Here is an 18,814-nt window from a genome sequence, read left to right as displayed (position 1 = left end):
GAGGAGGAGGAGGAGGAGGAGAAGACGATGACAAGGAGGAGGAGGAGGAGGAAGGAGGAGGAGGAGAAGGAGGAGGGAGGAAGATAAAAGAAAGAAGCCATTACTGGCCAGAAGAAGAAGAAGAGGAGGAGGAGGAGGAGGAGGAAGAAGAGGAGGAAGAAGAGGAAGAGGATGAGGAAGGGGAGGAGGAAGAAGAGGAGGAGGAGGAGGAAGAGGAGGAGGAGGAAGGAAGATAAAAGAAAGAAGCCATTACTGGCCTGATTACCTTCCCACATCACACACATCTCTCCTTCTTTTGTGTTCTACAGCTAAGCTACATGCTCAGGCACTTTTAAAACCCACTGTTGTTCCTTGGTGGGTGGAACTGGGAGCTCGCTGAAGCCTTTAGCCATATATTCTTCATCGTTGGATTTTGGCTTTCAGGCTCTCAGCTCAGAATCTAGACCTCTGATGAGTGTACTCTGTATAACTGAGCAAATGATAGATCTCTGTGTCTCTCGCCTGCCCTGGAAGTCTACTTCATTCCTGAGTCCTCTGCAAAAATATGTGTGCTTCGTGCTTTCCAGTTTCTGCTCATAAACAGAATAATGATTGAAACAACACACACCAAGTGTTTATAGTGCTAAAGAAGCTAAGCATAGCTGACACTCACCGAGGGTCTCCTTGCCTTTAATAGTTGAATGCAATCTGGCTCAGTGCAGCAAAAACCTTGCAAGTGGGCACGTACTATTTTTAAATATTTATACTTGCACGCAATCAGCATTTTTCTACAGCTTATTTGGGAGGGTCGACGTGAATCTAAAACACTACACAAAACAAATCCGAATACTGTCCACTTCTGAAAGTTTGCTCTGGACTCACTGAAATGTTATGACTTTGGGTGACTCCCCCGTGAAGATTGCCTGTGTTTGGATGGGGACACGGAGACCTGGACAGAAGATGGTCAGATAAGAGGGAGAACAGGGAGGCTGAGGAGAGAGGCAGAGGATTAAAAAGGCATGGATTTAAAAGAGCATGTAACTGAACTTTGGAGAGAAGCCTACATCTCGAGTTTACATCTTCCTAGGTCTTTGAAACTGTGCTCATCCAAACCTTTGTAACATAAGCAGTTATAAGGGAAGGAGAATCATGGGACGATACGGCCATTTAGAATACAGCCCCTCACTGTTTCTGTGCCTCTGGCATCTTTGGCAGCCTGGAACATTCCACAGACTCTTTTCAGTATCAGGCTTCTACTTGCATCAAACAAAATATGTAACATTGTACTAGAACTGATTAAATGAAAATAAAGGTCTCCAGATTTTGAAAATGATACAAAATGTGAAGAATAATAAATGTGAGTCTTTATCTGTCAGTCTGCTATGACATAGGCCAACAGCAGAGCTGGCCGTTAGGGGCCAACAGCAGAGCTGGCTATTTCCAGTTTGTTACTGTGACAAGTCATGAAAATGGGGCATGAAAATGTTTGTTAATTTTTAGCAATGGCAAAATTTTAAGTACTGCTAATGTGACTAAAGTCTATGATACATATGTGGTAACATTTCAAGTCCACTCATGTACACATGGCAGCGGCACACATGGGCTTCAAACCACTCTGAGCTTTGGAAGTGTCTAGTTGCTTCCCTGTAAATCCATTCCTAAAACAACCGGAGAACTGATTTCCCATGAGCACTTAAGCTTATGTCTTTGTTTAGAACTTAAGGGCTGATTAACCATCTAACATTTCCATAAAATCAACCCACCACTGTGTTTCTACCCTCTCAAGGAAGGGTGGTCATTAAGTATGTCTGCATATGCATTACAGCTTCTTAAAAATGAGGCTGCTTACTACACAATGTTCAAAAAAATAACTGAAATTTTACTAGCCACACTTTCCTGATCCAAGTCTTAGTCTGTTCCTGAACCACATCATCTGTGACTTGGTACGATATTTATTAGGTCACTGGGTTGCTTAACCTATTGAATTGGTAGCTCTTATAGGGGGCCAGGGCCATTTTTCCCACAGCAGTATCAGCCCTCTGGTAGAGTAGCCTCCGAAGTGCTAATACAATGAAAGAATGCTGACCCTCCAGCTGCTGTCCTCCACAGCTGCTTATTCATCCCAAGAGACAGGTCAGATGTGCAGCCCACTGAGGAGCCTGTACCAGGACCCATCTCCCCGAGCTGGCTTTCACAGATCCTTGTTCTGTGCCGCCTCTACCCCACCCCGTGTGTGTTAGGAGGTCTCTGCCACTGCTCTGTGGCTGTATCATTACCTTCCTATGTCACGGGGCTTGACTAGGACTAAGACTTGAGTTTTATACAGCTTTGGCTCCCTGACACAGTGCACAGAGGCTGACGCACAGTGCTGGCAAATGCTGTGGGATGTAGATGTGAGACGTGATCAAGACGAGGGTGTAATTGTAGACTGGTGAAACCTTGGATGCCTTCCTCAGAGATTTAGCATGTAATTTGGAACTGTTCGTAGAATATCTGGTTTGCTCTTTCTAGAGTATGTCTACAAAGAAGAAAAATGGAAGTTTCTGCTAGTAAGAAATGTAAAGTGATTTTATAAATCCCTTATCAATTTATTTGTTTATAATACTTCATTCTAGTTAATTCAATAAACAATTAAGTGCTTGCCATATACCTGATGATGTTTAAGATTGGAGAAAGGGAATTATAAAATGTACTCTTTTTCTTCAGTGTCAGGTAAGATTTGGTAGCCATAATATACAGTTTCCATTTTCCTCTGTCATTTGGGCTCAGAGTCATTTTGGATACCATGAATTCCCAGCCCCTCAGTATTTATTCAGACATAAAAACCCCTAAGTTGTAACTCAAATTCTGTTCCCCATCTTCCTGAGTTTGCTGGTTTCACTGTCCATGACTACCAAGTATTTGTTTTTGCAGGTTTTTCTCCCCACATGTTAACAGAAAATAAGTGATAGTATTCCATACATATTTTCATTTTGCTTCACACATCTTAATATATCTATGTGTGCATGGTGTTTGTTTCTTGTCCTGGGTTAGAAGCACTAACTTGTACCAGTTAATTATGAATATTTTAAAAGAAAGAGAAATTATCCTTGAGTATAACCACCAAGGTGATTGTTGTTCTTCTATGACATTTCTTTTTATTTCATTGTCAACAACAAGAAAGGTGTAAGTTGTACAATAGTGAATACCAAGATGATTCTCTTGGGTCTTCCAGCCAGGTGCTCAACACATGAGGTGCCTCTGTAACTCCCCAGTCTTGACCCCATGGTCATTTAGTACTTACTTAATAATGTTTCTCCACACCAGGGTTGTGTAAGCTAAGGGAACTGGACATCTGTTTTGAATAATTTAACTTTAAATCACATTTTCAAAGTAAATCCCCATGAGCAAGCGTGATGGTATCATTTTATCGCATTGGGAGGCAGCAAGAGTGGACAGTGTGCTCTGGGCTTCTGCAGAGACCCCGGGGCTGCTTTAATTGTTTATACTGTATTATATGTCCTACTGAAATTTCATGATTTTCAGTGTACCATGGCAGTTTTCAGAGAAATAGATTTTATTATTCTAATCTCTTGATCTTGCATTCTATCACCCATTCTTCTGTTAACTTCAGAGAAAATAATAGAAATAATTCTGGCTTCATACCATCATCAAAAGCATAGTGGGCTTTAATTTTTGTTTTGGAGTGTGTGTGTGTGTGTGTGTGTGTGTGTGTGTAATTTGAGAATATAATGGAGGGTTCTTTGCTTGTTTGTTTGTTTTAGAGTGGTAATTGAAAACTGAAGTTGACCCTTATCATTTTGGGGACATTTTGCCCTTGCTATTTTGCTACTATGGATTTCCTCTATAGTATTTATGACCACAGGTAGCTGGTCATCTATCTAACTCTGAGAAAAACTAGGAAATCTTGACTTTCTGTGTGTATAGTTAAAACACTTGCCCTAAAACTAATGAGACCAGGATTTTTGTTTTGTTTTGTTTTGTTTTGTTTTTTAAATCTAGTTTTCAATGCAACCCCAGGATAGCGTTTTTAAAAATACTCCTGAATGTGGAGTGATAGCAATTTTCTTCCCAATGCGTCATTGAAGAGCTGAAAATGTCCAGGAAGTGCTCAGTGGAGTGAGCTGCACATGGGCAGAGCTCCCCGACTGCTCCAATAGATGTTCCCTTGACAACAACATCAAGGAGCAAGGACTATCCAGAGGAAGTCATAATGTCTGCTGGGGTTGGAATAGACAGGGAAGAAGGCAGCTACTTCTGGGCTCAGAATCTGGTCCCCATTCAGAAGCCTGCTCACTAAGGTGTACTTCATATAACCCAGAGACCACTATGTTTAATGAATGAGAAGTTACTGTTTTCATATTTGCAACAATTCTTTCTATTAATGAAATAAAACACTATAAAATGAGAAACACCAGAGACCTCACCCCCAGGACTCTATCCTACAGAAGTAAAAATACCATTGTGTTTCACAGGTAGCTACTAGGGTATGCCCGCTAGTAGCAGGTATTAATTTAAAATGTCCAACTGATGGCTAGAGACTGTATCATCTTAGCATTCACAAGGCTGAAGCAGGATGTCCGGCTTTTACAAGCCAGACTGGGTTGTATCTCCAGACCTTGTCTCAAAACAGTGAAAATAATAATAATAATATCCAATAATAATATCCAGCTGTGTTCTCATGTCTACAGCTTGGAGGGGAGTAGTCCACAGCTTGTTACTGGTAGGTAACTAGACAAAGTATTTTTCTCTGAAAAAATAATAATAGGAGACTGCTTTAAAAAAAGACTCTTCACATGCATGAATATGGATTTATAGGAATATAAAAAAGGTATTAGTGGAAATATTCTGCTGTCTCTGAATGTCTAGGTTTGTACGTGTTTGAACATCAGGAAGAAGGGGCTATTTTTTTTGTTTGAAACCGTTTATTCTAATGTTATCATTGCTACTAGTATTTTTTACACCAGGAAGTCAGGACAGACATGTAAACATGGACGAGTTCTTCCTCAAGCCTGCCCGCCCCCTGGCTGTGTAGCTCTTCACTCATCCTGGGACATAAGCGGTAGAACTTCCCTATGTGGCACTCCTGCTTTGCATGTGGGTCTGTTTGCTACCAAGCAAGGATATACTGTACTGAATGAGGTCAAAAATGGAAACCATAAAGTAGCCAAACATTACAGCACATGTGTGGTCTTTAGCTAAAGAGAAAAGTCAGACATGCCGAAGATGGAGGGGTGAGGCTCCATCATTTTCCTAGAATTTACGTCTAATGAAATCTCTGACTTCATTAGGAATAGATGTTTTACAGAGTTGGTTAAAACAACAACAACAACAACAAAGTAATGGTTTCAATAAAAGCAACTCTACTTCCTATCTTCAAGTGGAGAGATACGGAAATGTATCTGCAGATCTGCTTTGGAGCTACAAACCTGGATCAGCCATTTAGTTGCCTGTAGTTCCCTCAGGTAGAAAACCTGAGCAGCAAAGAACTCCAAGCCTCACTCGGAATCTCGTTCACTCCGAATCTAAAATGTTACACGTGCCACAGTGTGTCCAAGTGGACATCAAGTGGCTAGTCCTGAATCCCAAAGCCCCAGCTTTCCTACCCCTAGTCCAGGTAGGTAAAGTTGTAGGATCTATCTCTTCTCCCTCCAATCTCCTTTTCCCCATCTCTTGTGCTGTGGCTCTGTTTACATGTACGTGTTTCTTCTGCATAATTCAAGCAATATGTATAGATTATAAACCCACATTAGGTGATTTAAAGGGTTTGTATCAGCTTAGATTTCCAAATCTATTTTATGAATTGCATTTCTGTTTTCTAACCATAGGGAAACCACACTAGCTCTCTGTAACACATCCTCAGTGATTGAAATGATCCACCATTCAGCTGATAGTGGCTCTTTCAAAGAACTTTATTAACATTTAAGATATGACTCCTGCAGTGTTCCATATGTTCATGGTCAGGGATTGTAGTTGTATGGTTCTCATAGTCTTTATCACCCAGATCTTCTATCACTTGGTGTCTTCTAAACCGAGTACTGTGTCATCTGTCTGTGTCGTGCAGGTGGTCCTGGATGGGCGGAGCCGTTCACGTGGCCACCCAACATGTAGAGTCATCCTTCGTTCTCACAATGGAGTCAAAGACTGGATATGCATTGCATTTTTTCAAGGCAAGCTTCAGTAGACATAATCAGTGCTTTACATGGCGCTGACAGATCGCAACACTGTATCTACCTCTTTACCACGTGAAAGTTCTTAATAATTAGTTCCGTGAGTGTAATCAAGAGCTTTCTCCATCACCACTTGCTATTATGGAATCTTACTCCTGTAACAACAACAACAACAACAACAACAAACCCAAACACATATACACTTAAAATTCAACAGACTTGGCAACAGTTCAATATTTAAATCACAGTAGGAGACTTTTCCCTAAGTTACGTCTAGAATGATTATTTAAATATAAAATTGATGCTTAAATATTGAAGTTGTAATATAATTACAACTTCATTGACACTCATAAGTTCATGGGTGAGAAATGGCCTTGAAGTAGGTGCTCAGCTGTCCCATCTGTTCCTGCATTGTTAGGGTCAGATTCTGGGCTTGGCAGCCCTAACATGCTAGGCTTGGCCACCTGTCCTCCACAGACTAATTAAAGAAACAACTAATAGTGAAAGATTTATTCAATCTGGCTACATTGGGAAAATCAACAAATAAAGAGGTTCCCGCTCCCAAGCCATCCTTCAAGTAAGGTTTAGATTTTTGTATGTGCGTTTTTTTTTTTTTTAAACAACTTATTTATACTTATTTGAATGCTGTGTGTCTTTGTGTATTAACACACACATGTGTATGGGTACCCATAGAGACTAGAAAACATCTGAGTCCCTGGAGCTGGGGGTACAGGTGCTTGTGAGCTGGCTGAGTTGTGTGTTGGCAACCAAACTCTGGTTTTCTGGAAGACCCATGTAACTGGACCATAACTCCAGCCCAGCATTTAGGAATAGAGAGGAAAGAGCATGTATCACTAAGAAGTCCTAGTCGGGGCACACGATGTCATTCTGCTGCCCGTCACCAATTCATCCTTATCTTGACTCCCATCTTCCCTGCAAGTGGTCTGGTAAATTGTGAGAACTGCTGGAAATCTCTTCCTAGAAACAAATTCTTTCTCTGGCTAGCACCAGACTGGCCTGTTCCTTCTCCTCCTATGAGACTCCTGGAGAAGTTCGAATGTCTTGGGGAACTGATGTTTTAGTGGGTTTTAGAATAGCCTAAAGAAATCGCGGATGTGTTTTTCCTTAGGACAGTGGTTTTCGGCCTTCCTAGCACCCTTTAATACAGTTCCTCATCTTGTGGTGACCCCCCCCCCAATGTAAAATTATTTCATTGTTTCTTCATGACTATTTTGTTACTCTTCTGAATCATAATGTAAAATATTTGATATACAGGACAGCTGACATGTAACCCCTGTGAAAGGAGGTCATGACCCGCAGGTTGAGAACTGCTGTACTAGGCTCTCCTTGCTCTTGTCAGGGCGGCTTCTCCTCTTCAAACACATTTAGATTTTAAAGCAAACATGGACAAACAGGAACAAGGCCAAACTGTACATTTCTACTTGGTATTAGATCATGTGAAGAGCTCTTGAGGCCTCTTCGTGCCTCCCCACTGTATCTCCCCAGCACGATGATGTAGTCTTTGCTTGCCTCAATTTTATAAATTCCAGTTGGGAAGGACTTTCCTACTGTCACAAAGGCTGGTACACACTGTCTCCTCAAAAAGGGCTGAGGATCTGAGTGTCTAGGTGTCTATGGCTGGAATGTCGAAAGCATTTGTCCTCCGTTCCTTCCTTGATCCCTTCTTCAGCAAGTTGCAAACACCTGGCATTGAAATCTTTACATTTTATAAATATATATTCATGTTAAAGTTATACCAAGAATTTGCTATAATCTGAACATTTCAGTATATTGGTGAAGAGCAATATTGCCCCCAGTGTCTGAGTCATAATTGTATTTCTATTAATACCAGTAGTTTCTTAATATAATTTACTAATCATTTATTAGTATCTTGATTCTGTCTCTTATTAATTTGAAAGTTTCCTTAAATTCTAGACTTTTTTCATAACTTATAGATTAAATGTATCACCAGTTTAACATGAAAGGTAGTTTAATTTCATCTAGTAAGGTTAAAGCGGTCTTTATTTTTTTGTTTCTTGTTTTCCTTCTGTTTTTGATGGGATTGAGAGAATAGGAATGAGTCAGAGTCTCATCTAGCTTAACCTGGTTGTGAGTTCATGATGTAGTAGAAGATGACATTGAACTCCAGGTCTTCCTGCTTCCAGCTCTTGAGTGTTGGCATCACAGGCATTTACTATTATACCTCACTCACATTGATGAGTTCTGCTTGCCCTTTGATCAAGCTTTGCAAATAACTGTGTTTGTCCTGAACCAAGCCAATGAAATGTCCCTCATCTTCCTCTTTGTGGGCATATGAGCTTTGCACTGGGATGTGGGTAGACTTTTTGTCATTCTTAGGAGAGCTACTTACTAACATTATCAGTGTTTGTTAAGCCAGAAATGTCAAAGATAACACATAAGTTAAAATTTTAAGTTTGGTCTGTGTTGTACATAAAAGCCTGTTGTGTAGTTATTTCTTAAGGGGAGTCATGTGTTAGGTAGTAGATGATCATAAGGACTATACTTGACAAAGAGGAAGGAAGGAAGGAAGGAAGGAAGGAAGGAAGGAAGGAAGGAAGGAAGGAAGAATGGGAGGGGAAGGGAAAGAAGGAAGAAGGAAGGAAGAAGGGGAGGGGAAGGGAAGAGAGGATGAAGGAAGGAAGAAGGAAAGAAGAAAGGAAGGAAGGAGGAAAGGAATGGGAGGGAAGGGAAGGAGGAGGGAAGAAAGGAAGGAAGAAGGAAAGATGGAAGGAAGGGAGGAAAGGAGAAGGGAAGGAGAGGGGAAGGAGGAAGGAAAGAAGAAGAGGAGAGGAGGGTAGGAAAGGGGAAGGAGGAAGGAAGAAGAGGTAGGGGAAGAGAGGGGAAGGGAAGGGAAGGATGGAGACTCTGAATCAACATTGATTTGGGGAAATAAGTGGTATCTTATATTGTGATGGTTTGTGTCATTTTGAGATTTTAGAACAAAAGGAGAACTAGATTCTAAGAATGTCAATCAATACAGTGCTTGACATATGGGAAATTAAGCAGCCTCTTGCGAACGTTCTAAATAGCCTGCCTGTCAGAGCTCGATTGTTGTACTTGAGGCTCATGCCTGAGATACAGTCATTAGCTTCCTTAGAGAGTTTAAAGGTTTTGTTTGTTTTACTTGGGCTTTGTTTTCACACGTATAAATTATAAAGTACACACCTAGTATTTTTCCAGCTAAGTCACTGAAGCAGTTTGTCTAAATGACACAATAAAATCCAATCTAGTTCTCATTAAAGCCTCACTTCTCACATAAAAGATGATCCTGTTGCTTCTCTGCATGGAATTTCCAGGGCTCCCTCCCTTCCCACGAATCTCTTAAAGGTTGCTCTCTTATGATAACCGCCTTGCAGATGCCTTTTATAGAGTGACCGATGGCCCTAAATCTAGGATTCTGTGCAGTTATTTCGTCTCCCATATATGTAAATATTGGCAAGCTTGGGAGACTGTCCAAGCGCCCCCATGATTCTATAGACGCTTTCTGTGGTGAAACACTTAAGATGAAACACTTAAACCATGGGTTTCTGCTGGGGTGACAGGTTGTTGATGGGCAGGCAGGTTTTGTTCTCCTCTAAAAGCCTAACACACACCAGCTGCTCAGGAGAGCCCTGCTGTGGCTGAAAGAGGCTGGGGATGGTCAATGAAGCCCTGTGCCTAGCTCAACAAAAAGATCCATCCAGATGTCCTATGAATCCCTAAATTGAACATTAAATATCTCTTAAGTATTTAGTATTATAGTAAATGTCTTCAAGCTTGAGGTGCAGGGATTCTGCTTGTTAATTTGATGCTACTGTGCCAGTCAGCTTTTCGATACTGTAACAAATCCCTCTGATACACCTTATAAACAAAAAAGGTTTACATAGGTTCACAGTTTTGGACATATCATTCTATGAGATGGCTCCATCCCTCTGAACAAGGAATCATATTGTGCCTCAAACAGGTGGCTGAACAAAGCCACTTTCCTGACTGTCAGGAAGTGTGGAAAGAAGGGAAGTGACCCAAGTCCCACAGTCCCCTCCAACCACCTTAGGGCCTCATCAGATCCTGCCTGGTAAATTTCCCACCACCTGTTGACAGTGCTACCCAGAAACCATTGCTCATGCATGAACACACACACACACACACACACACACACACACACACACTGAGAGAGAGAGAGAGAGAGAGAGAGAGAGAGAGAGAGAGAGAGAGCGCATGTAATTAATGCAAAAGAAAAAAATGGGTTTTTGTATGTATTTGGCTGAATAGAGAAATTTTATATTCATGTTTTGCTTCCTGGTAGCTGAAAAAGAAAATATTTCATGTGTGTGGGAGGATGAATATTTGCAAAGGGCAGCAAACAGCAGGCAGCAGCTTGAGAAGGGCACATGGTGTATGGTGTGCCAAACGCACAACAGGCTGTGAAGATGGGGTTTTCCGAAGCTCCCAGGGTGCTCTGCCTTGGGAGCACTGCTGGCTGCCCTCCAGGAGACTCTGCCCTTCAGACCTTAGCTCCTTCAGCTCACCGATTCTTTTCCCCCAGGGTTTGAAGTTTGCAGAGTCATCAGAGAGGTCCTATTGGCAGTCTTGGCTATACTGGCTAAGGGAGGAGGAAGAGGAAGGGTGTGTCTGGGTGTTTGACACTTCAGAGAGGAATGAGACCCTAAAGGACAGATTGAAAAGCTTGTGTCCTTCGTGTCTTTAGGACCAGGTAACCAGGAGGAGTTGCAGCTTGGTCTGAGACCATTTCAGTAGTTGTGACTCGATTCGGGGTTGCAGGCAGCATGAATTGATTTAGACAGCAAACTGAAAACCATCTGAACAGAAACCACACATGGAAGTGACAGATATCTCTTATGAACGTTGTATGTGTGTATGTGCATGTGTACCCAGCATCCTACATGGATAGTGGATTGCAGTGTTTAGCAGGTTTTGAACTGGAAATTAGAGCCAAATCATTTGAAGACTGTTACACTTGTGCATAGCCTCCAGAGTCTGGAGCCAGGAACACCGAGCTCCCCTATCTCCATCAGGCACTCCTGGGGCACCGGGGCTCATTCACTGAGCTCTGTTTCTTTGGGGGGTCTTTATTTGGAGATGTTTTGAGGTCAATTCTGAACAGCACTAGGCCCAGGCACATGCGGGTGCAATTATTCTCTCTTCCTTATCTCCCTGAATATTCTGCTGTATGCATGTTCTCTTCTGGCCAGTTCTTTTCTCTGTTGAGGGCCTCCGAAGGCCTTCCAGCCACCGTGTTGATATCTCTGTCTTTTCTTTGTCCTCCCAATCTTCCTTGTCTTCCTCAGTAGCTTCTGTGTTAGAAACAGTTGGCTTCGGGAACTCTTTTCTTTTGAGTACAAAAGCCAAATAGATTTACCACATTTCCCCCCCAACTATTATGAAGCAAAAATGTAGTCAGCCTGCTACAGACCAGAGTCTTCTGTTTGCACAGAATCAAAGTATTTGAAAATATCTGTCAAGAGTGTGTGCCTATACTGAATGTCTGGACTTTCACATGTCACTATTCCCAAAAGCTGCGGCAGATAAGACTTAATTATGCTATATTAGGTGTGGCAAGTCACCCAGAGCTGGTATAAAGTACATGCAGGGTTTGCATAGGCTCTCTGCAAAGAACGTGCCATTTGTCTAAGGGCTGAAGCATCCAGGGGTCTCATTATGTGCTAGACTAGGCTACATAGACAGCACCTGGGCTCAGTATCACACTGACCTTTAATTACCACGTTTAACCAATCCATCTGCGGGAGCTGTGCTGCTCAGAGCTGGCCGACACTTCAGATCCTGATCTACAGCCATCCCAGAAAGTGAGAGTTCTTTTGAGGGATCGGAGAGAAGGACTTTATGTTCCATTCAGTAAGAACAAATCCACAGTTTATAATTTGCATTTCTTCTTCATTCCCACTTACCTAACAACGCATGTTTATGGCGTTTGGCTGAGATGCACTGACATTTGGGATTTACTAGAGCAACTGCTCCATTGTAGATGGCTTGACCATTGCTGCTGGAGTTCAGCTTGCCACTGATTGTCTCCAAGAGTCTTCAGCCCAGACGGCCCTGCCCACTAGAGTCCATGAGAATGATAACAGCAGAATTGTAAACATGTTTTTGAGGGGTTTCTGTTTTATTTTGTTTTGTGGGTCCCCCTCCCAAATTCACAAAACTGAAGGCAAGCTTGTAGATGAAAAAGGGAAGGCCCCATGACTCATGGGAAGGGATGACCCAATCTGTCTTCTGCTGGAATACGGTTTTACAAGGCTTGCTTTGTAAGGGCTGCTCCCGTGTCTGCCTGTGTGCGCTGAGTCTCGAGGGCCATGTCTCCTCTTATGTTACTTGGATGGTGTCTCCCCTGCCTGATGAGAGTTCTCAGTTTGCCCAGCTTTGTTCCCCTAGATAGACTCTCCCCCACACGGTGCAGATTTTAATGATGGGTTGGAGAGGAATGAGGACTCGAGCGCAGCTACCGCCGCCTTCACAAACAATGCCTGAAGATAGCCTAATCAAGGCTGTGTGGCGATAGATATGATTAAGCTAAATTTAATTCACCCAGAGATTTGAGAATGGGAACATTGCATGCTCTCAGAAGAGAGCTTTCCTTCTTTGGGTGGAACCCAGGTAATTATTTCCTCGAAACCTTCTGCGTCTGTATCTAAAGACTTGCTCCATTTGAAGCCTACCTCCTTGGGTGTCGCTCATTTAATTTGTCTGAAATGTCGCATCTTTTGCTTATGTATTTGTGACTTAAGGACGTATTGTTACCAGGACACAAACAGAGTTTCTGCGTTAGTTTGAGTGATGATTGCGTTTACTCGTTTGCCTGGTTGGAGTGCCTTTTGTGGGGGAAGGGGATCTGAGGGACTTCACAGGGAGACCCAGTTACCCTTTGAAAAACACAGCTCCTGTCAGTCAAAACGTTGAAGTGGAAGTGGGAAATAAACATTTGGTATATAGGGTTGCTTTTTCAGACAGACAGTACTCTAGAATGGAACAAGTTGGTTCTTTAGACATTGGTAGGTGAGTTGAGTTTGCTTTCATAGCACAGTGATACATTTAAACAACTAAACAGGCATCTCTTCCTCCATTCTGGGGTCCGTCTATACACAGCCATGACTTTCCTGTACTCTTTGGGCTGCTAGACTCTGCTGAACACAAGCTCTCCTCCCTGGCTTCTGGAAACCCATCAGCTGTCTATGTAGGGCCCATCGCTGTCAGGAAACACAGGTGTGCACATGAAGGTCACCTTTCATACTTGAAAGTGCAGCTAAGTCCTGATGGCCACACTCTGAAAATAAAGATTACTTTCCCCGGGGCATAAGGTTCAAGCCAATTGGGTTGTAATATTGCAACACTAGTATTTTTCTAGTAACAACGGAAGGTTCACAAGTTACCATTTAAGTGAATCAAGATAAGACTAGGACAGGGAAAACCAGACACAGATGACGACGGGCGGAGACCTGCAGATGTTCTGTGAAGCCATGTGCTTAGGATGGTGAGAGAAACAAAGCCACCAGATTTGGTCATCAGGGAACATTGTGGCAAGCTGTGTCCTGAGAACCTTTGAGTGCATTCACCATTAGTTATAGGAGCTGCAGAGAGACGAGGCCCCCTCAGAAGCTCACAACAAGACTTTTCCTTACAGAAAATGTTGGTTGCCCATGTCAGTGGACTGTCTTTGTTCCGAGACTATACAGAATAAGAACAGTTTGCCCACGACTAAGGCATGAGTGGCAATGAGTGTGTCCTGAGGGTGAGGCAGAGTCGCAGAGGATAACTGTGCATACAGATGTTCTACCAACACAATGCACAATGCTCGAAACGTTGGCTACCATTTCTATGAAACTGTGTGTTGAAACACAGGGTTGAGACAGATCACCCCAAACCTGTACAGCTTTGTAGCTAGATAAATACTGAAAACCAGGGACACCTCTTGTAAACATGCTGGTCTTCCTGGTATAGACTCACCTCCTTCACCTTAAACTCTAGGACTGCAGCTCATTCCCTCTGTTGAAGGACCATGAACCTTTCTCTTCAAGTGGAGACTTCTTCCTGCCCACTTAGATGTGGGAACCAGAGTTCACCATACCCCACAGTTATTTCCCCATTTTTAATGTGCAGGAAGCTTCTGCTCTTAAAGGTTTCCAGGACAGATTCATCAAGTAGGAGGGATGTATCCTGATACCATGGAGTTTGGTCTTATTCTTTCATGTATGCAGGCAAGATGGGGGCTCTCCATAGGACATGAACTGGATTTAAAGATAGAATGTATCAGTTTAAATTTACCTCTAGTTGAGAAATTTGCTTCCGTTTACATCAGAGTTGTGCAGGTATAACGAGTGTGTGTGTGTGTGTGTGTGTGTGTTTAGGACACATTGATGTCCTGGAAACAAGGAACTACAGGTGGCTGCTGTGTTCTGGGGGTCACTACTTTAATCTGGCTTTAAGAAGCACGTCTTCTCACCAGAGAGAACATCTTCTAAAGGAAACGGGTAGAAAGAGAAAGGACTGTACGGACTAGAGTCACGTGAGTCTAGTAGTTCCTCGAGGAGATCAGAGATAGGCTCCCACCATGAGCGTGGGTACTTGGAATACTGGATCTTTCCCAGCCCTGCACACAGGCACTGTGGTGCTGTCTGTAGGCAGCCTTGCAGTCTAGATGGCTGTGCAGTGACGGGCAGGAGGGGCTACACACCCTGTGAATTAATGGGTGAGGACATCACTCTTGTCATAGGCACAAAGGAGCCAGACAGCATGAGGCTTCTACAAGTTACTTTTTTAGAATGGTGAGGTTTTTAAATATTCTAAGATTTTCATACATGAGTACTTTGTAAAGTTTCTGCCTCACTCTCTCCCCTCTATCTCCTCTCATGTCCCACCCTTTCTCTCAATTCATTCATGAACTTTTCTTCCTTATTGTTAGATACACATACACACATGTACACATACATCATACACTACACACACACACACACACTATACACCACATATATACCAAACATATACACATACATAAACACCACACATACACATACCACACACCACACCACACACACATACCACACACACTACACACACACACACACACTATACACCACATATATACCAAACACACAATATACACTACACATACACATACCACACAACACACCACACACACATACCACATACACACACACATATACCCTACCATACATACTCACACCACACACCATACACACATACTACATACCATACCATATATACACACAAATATGCCATACACCACACACATATACCACACATATACACAGTCCACACATACACACAGACATCACACATCATACAAACACATACACCCCATACACCACACACACACTGCACATATTACAAACCACAGACATACCACACATACATACCACATATATGCACACACAAACACACACACCACATACACACACTGTACACATACATACCACACACACACACACACCACATATAACACACACACACACACACACACACACACACACAGAGTATTCTTTTTCCTTGTCTTTGCTTTCTCTTTGGACGTACTAGCTTGTACATTGCCCTGGATGGCCTGGTCTCCAGCAATTCTCCTTCCTTGAGCTTCCTGAGCAGCAGGTACCCTCGCTTCCCAGTGCCGTGGCTTCCTACTTTCGAGTCTTTTTAAAGTCATACTTGAGGTCCCTCCATAGTTTAAAATATATTGCGAACAGAGCCCTTGTCTGACAGGTATGAGATCCACCCTTGATCTTTGTTTTCCTTTAGAGCAGCTGCTGTGATTCCCTCTCGTGTTTTTGATAGGGTTTGTGCTATCTGTGCCTGTTTGGGTGGTGAACAGGTTATTGGAGTGATGGACTGCAAACTCGAAGACTTAGACTTCTGATCTTGCCCTTCACTCCTCTGAATGCGTGAATAAGACAGTGTCAGAACCAAGACCCCCATTCTAGCTTACACTGGTATTATAACTGGTCGACACCATACAGGGCTCTAAGGCTCTGACAACTGTGAATACATACACACCATTACGTGATCTTTTAACAGTAGTCTATAACATAATATTTCAATAAGTATAAAGATAATATACAATATAACATTTATATATATGACTGCATATTTATTACATATTAACATGTTATTAAAATATAATATAGTATAAAATAAGTTATGTATGCTTATGTTTTTAGCTTTGTTATTACAATATTCTGTTAAAGATAGTCTCCTTGTCTGGTTTTAGGAATCACAGTGTGTGGCCATCTTTTCTAGTGGCCTGAATGTTGTTTATAGCTTGATCATGATTGTTGAACTGTGGTACAAATAGGTTAGTGTTGTTCCGTGCAGACTTTGAAGAAAATGAGACTGCTTTATGCCTAGCTTGCCCAGTGCAGAAGCAAGTAGTCACATGTGGCCAAGGGACACATGAAATGGGGCCGGTGAGACTGAGAAGCCGGGTAACTTTTATAGTGTGAGTTTTGACTAGAATATAAACAACCACTATTGGCCACTTGCTACCAGATCGACCCCGGCGGGTGTGTACATACCCTATTGCGTGCTTGTTATCTATCAGGTTTACTGCAGTAATGTCCAGGGTATTTTTCTTCATTGATCCTATTAATATGTTAGGGGTTGATAGAGACATAAGATTACAAACTAAAAAGGGGTGAAAGAAACTGAAGTTTTAAGCAAGCCAACTATGGTGGCATATACTCATAATCCCAGCACCCAAGACACTCATACACATAAAAGGATGTTCATAAGTTTAAGGCCAGCCTGTGTGACATAGAAATACACACTTTCTCTAAAAGATGAAGGTGGCTTATTTTACTCATAAGTGAAACATGTAATTAATTACACTGATAATGTATAGAAATGTTTGTGGTTTTTCAGAAGATACCCCCACAACCTCCCCCCCCCCAAAAAAAAAAAAAAAACCAAACAACTGTTTTGGGTTGTGACGCTCTGCTTTTGTTCTCACAGGCTCCTTCATGCTGGTCAACACGTCTGGGAAACCAGAAGGTCAGAGAGCTCACCTGCTCCTGCCTCAGCTTAAGGAAAACGACACCCACTGCATCGACTTTCACTACTTTGTATCCAGCAAGAGTAACGCTGCTCCTGGGTTGCTCAATGTCTATGTGAAGGTGAATAATGGACCACTGGGGAATCCCATCTGGAACATATCTGGAGACCCCACCCGCACGTGGCACAGGGCAGAGCTGGCCATCAGCACGTTCTGGCCCAACTTTTACCAGGTACATGCTTTCTTGACATTTCATGGTTTTGAATCATCTTCTAATTTCTATCATTGTAAGTTCCCTTTATCTTAGTAACATCAGAGAATGTGTAAGGGAATTTTTAATGCCACAGTAAGTGCGTCCTATAGTTATGTGTGTGAAAGAGGAACATAATTCAAGTTTGTTGATGGCTATTTAAGTTGTTTTAAGTAAAAAAAGCAGTAGCTTACATCATGGTCTGGAGAGATGGCTCCGCAGTAAACAGCTGCTCTCGCAGAGACTTGAACCTAGTTCTAGCACCCACATGGTATGCACAACCACCCACCCACCCTTCACCCACTCCAGAGGATCTGATGGGCTCCTCTGACACCCTTGAGCACCAGGCACGCTTGGGGTACACATACATGCAGACAAAGCACTCGTACACATAAAATATTCTAAAAGAAAAACAAATATCTTATAAAGGATTACTTAGTGACATATTTAAACTTTTCTTGGCCTGCTAATAAAGCAGGCATCGAGCAATATATTTAATTTTATTTTTATATTAAAAAGATCTAATAAAGGCCAAGTATGTTATAAACAAAGGCACAAAGTGTGGCATCTCCCTGTGTGGGGTCTCCCTAGCTGACTCCATAACAAGTCTTTTCCTTTCTGTACTATCATATTGTAAGTTTTCTCCATTCCCATTTACTGTTTCTCTACTTATAAAAAAATATAAAAAAATAGTTTTTTTTTTCTCAAGAAGGAACACATCCTAACTAATGAATACCTTATTATAATATAAATATACTATGACCAGTCAGCAATAAAATTTTAAAATGTGGCCTTTGGGGCAAAGTTTTCTTCTCTGGAGAAGTAGCAAGCAAAGGCTGTCTGGGCATTGAGGGTGTTCGGGGTGTTCCCATGCTGGAAAGCTGATGTCTCTGTTAAAGTTTGGCTGTGGGACCTCGTCCTAGCAGGAAAGCCTTGTCTCGGGCGTGCCTCCCTCCTCCGTCCTGTGGAGCAGACTATACAGGCTCATCCCCAGCTCAGGCCAAGGGGCATACTGCACCGGGTCAGCAATACCTGCTCATCCTTGTCCGTGCCTCTCCTTCACTTCTGCCTGATTGTGCTCCCCTAAATCAGAGAGAGAGAGAGAGAGAGAGAGAGAGAGAGAGAGAGAGAGAGAGAGAGAGAAGAGAGAAGAGAGAGAGATCTCATAAGGCCTTTCAACATGGTTTGGTATGACATCTACTACAACCAAGACTAGAATTGCTGTTTAGCCTCTTTTTGTATGTTGTTAAAGAGCCATGCATATCTAATGCCTGGCTTAATTCATGAGCAATCTTAGGAAACCAGGCTCATCAAAAGAATTACTCCACCACAGTGTCCTAGATGGTTCTACTGATCAGGATATTGCCATATTTTTTTCTTGGT

General features: G+C 42.3%; 1 protein-coding gene across 8 annotated transcripts in view; it reads left to right on the top strand.

Annotated features, from left to right (window-relative positions):
• The window catches only part of Ptprm (protein tyrosine phosphatase receptor type M), a 680,881-nt gene that overhangs the window by 235,144 nt on the left and 426,923 nt on the right, over positions 1-18,814 (top strand). For all 8 annotated transcript variants that reach the window (XM_021218491.2, XM_029531514.1, XM_029531511.1 and 5 more), the window contains exon 3: positions 17,142-17,413. In XM_021218491.2, coding sequence (XP_021074150.1) covers positions 17,142-17,413 — 272 coding nt within the window. The remainder of the gene's footprint in view (positions 1-17,141; positions 17,414-18,814) is intronic.

Source organism: Mus pahari, chromosome 18 (assembly GCF_900095145.1).
Source record: "Mus pahari chromosome 18, PAHARI_EIJ_v1.1, whole genome shotgun sequence".
Classification (NCBI taxonomy): Eukaryota; Metazoa; Chordata; class Mammalia; order Rodentia; family Muridae; genus Mus; species Mus pahari.
The sequence above is the reverse complement of the archived record's forward strand: the minus strand, read 5'-3'. Positions and strand labels throughout refer to the sequence as shown.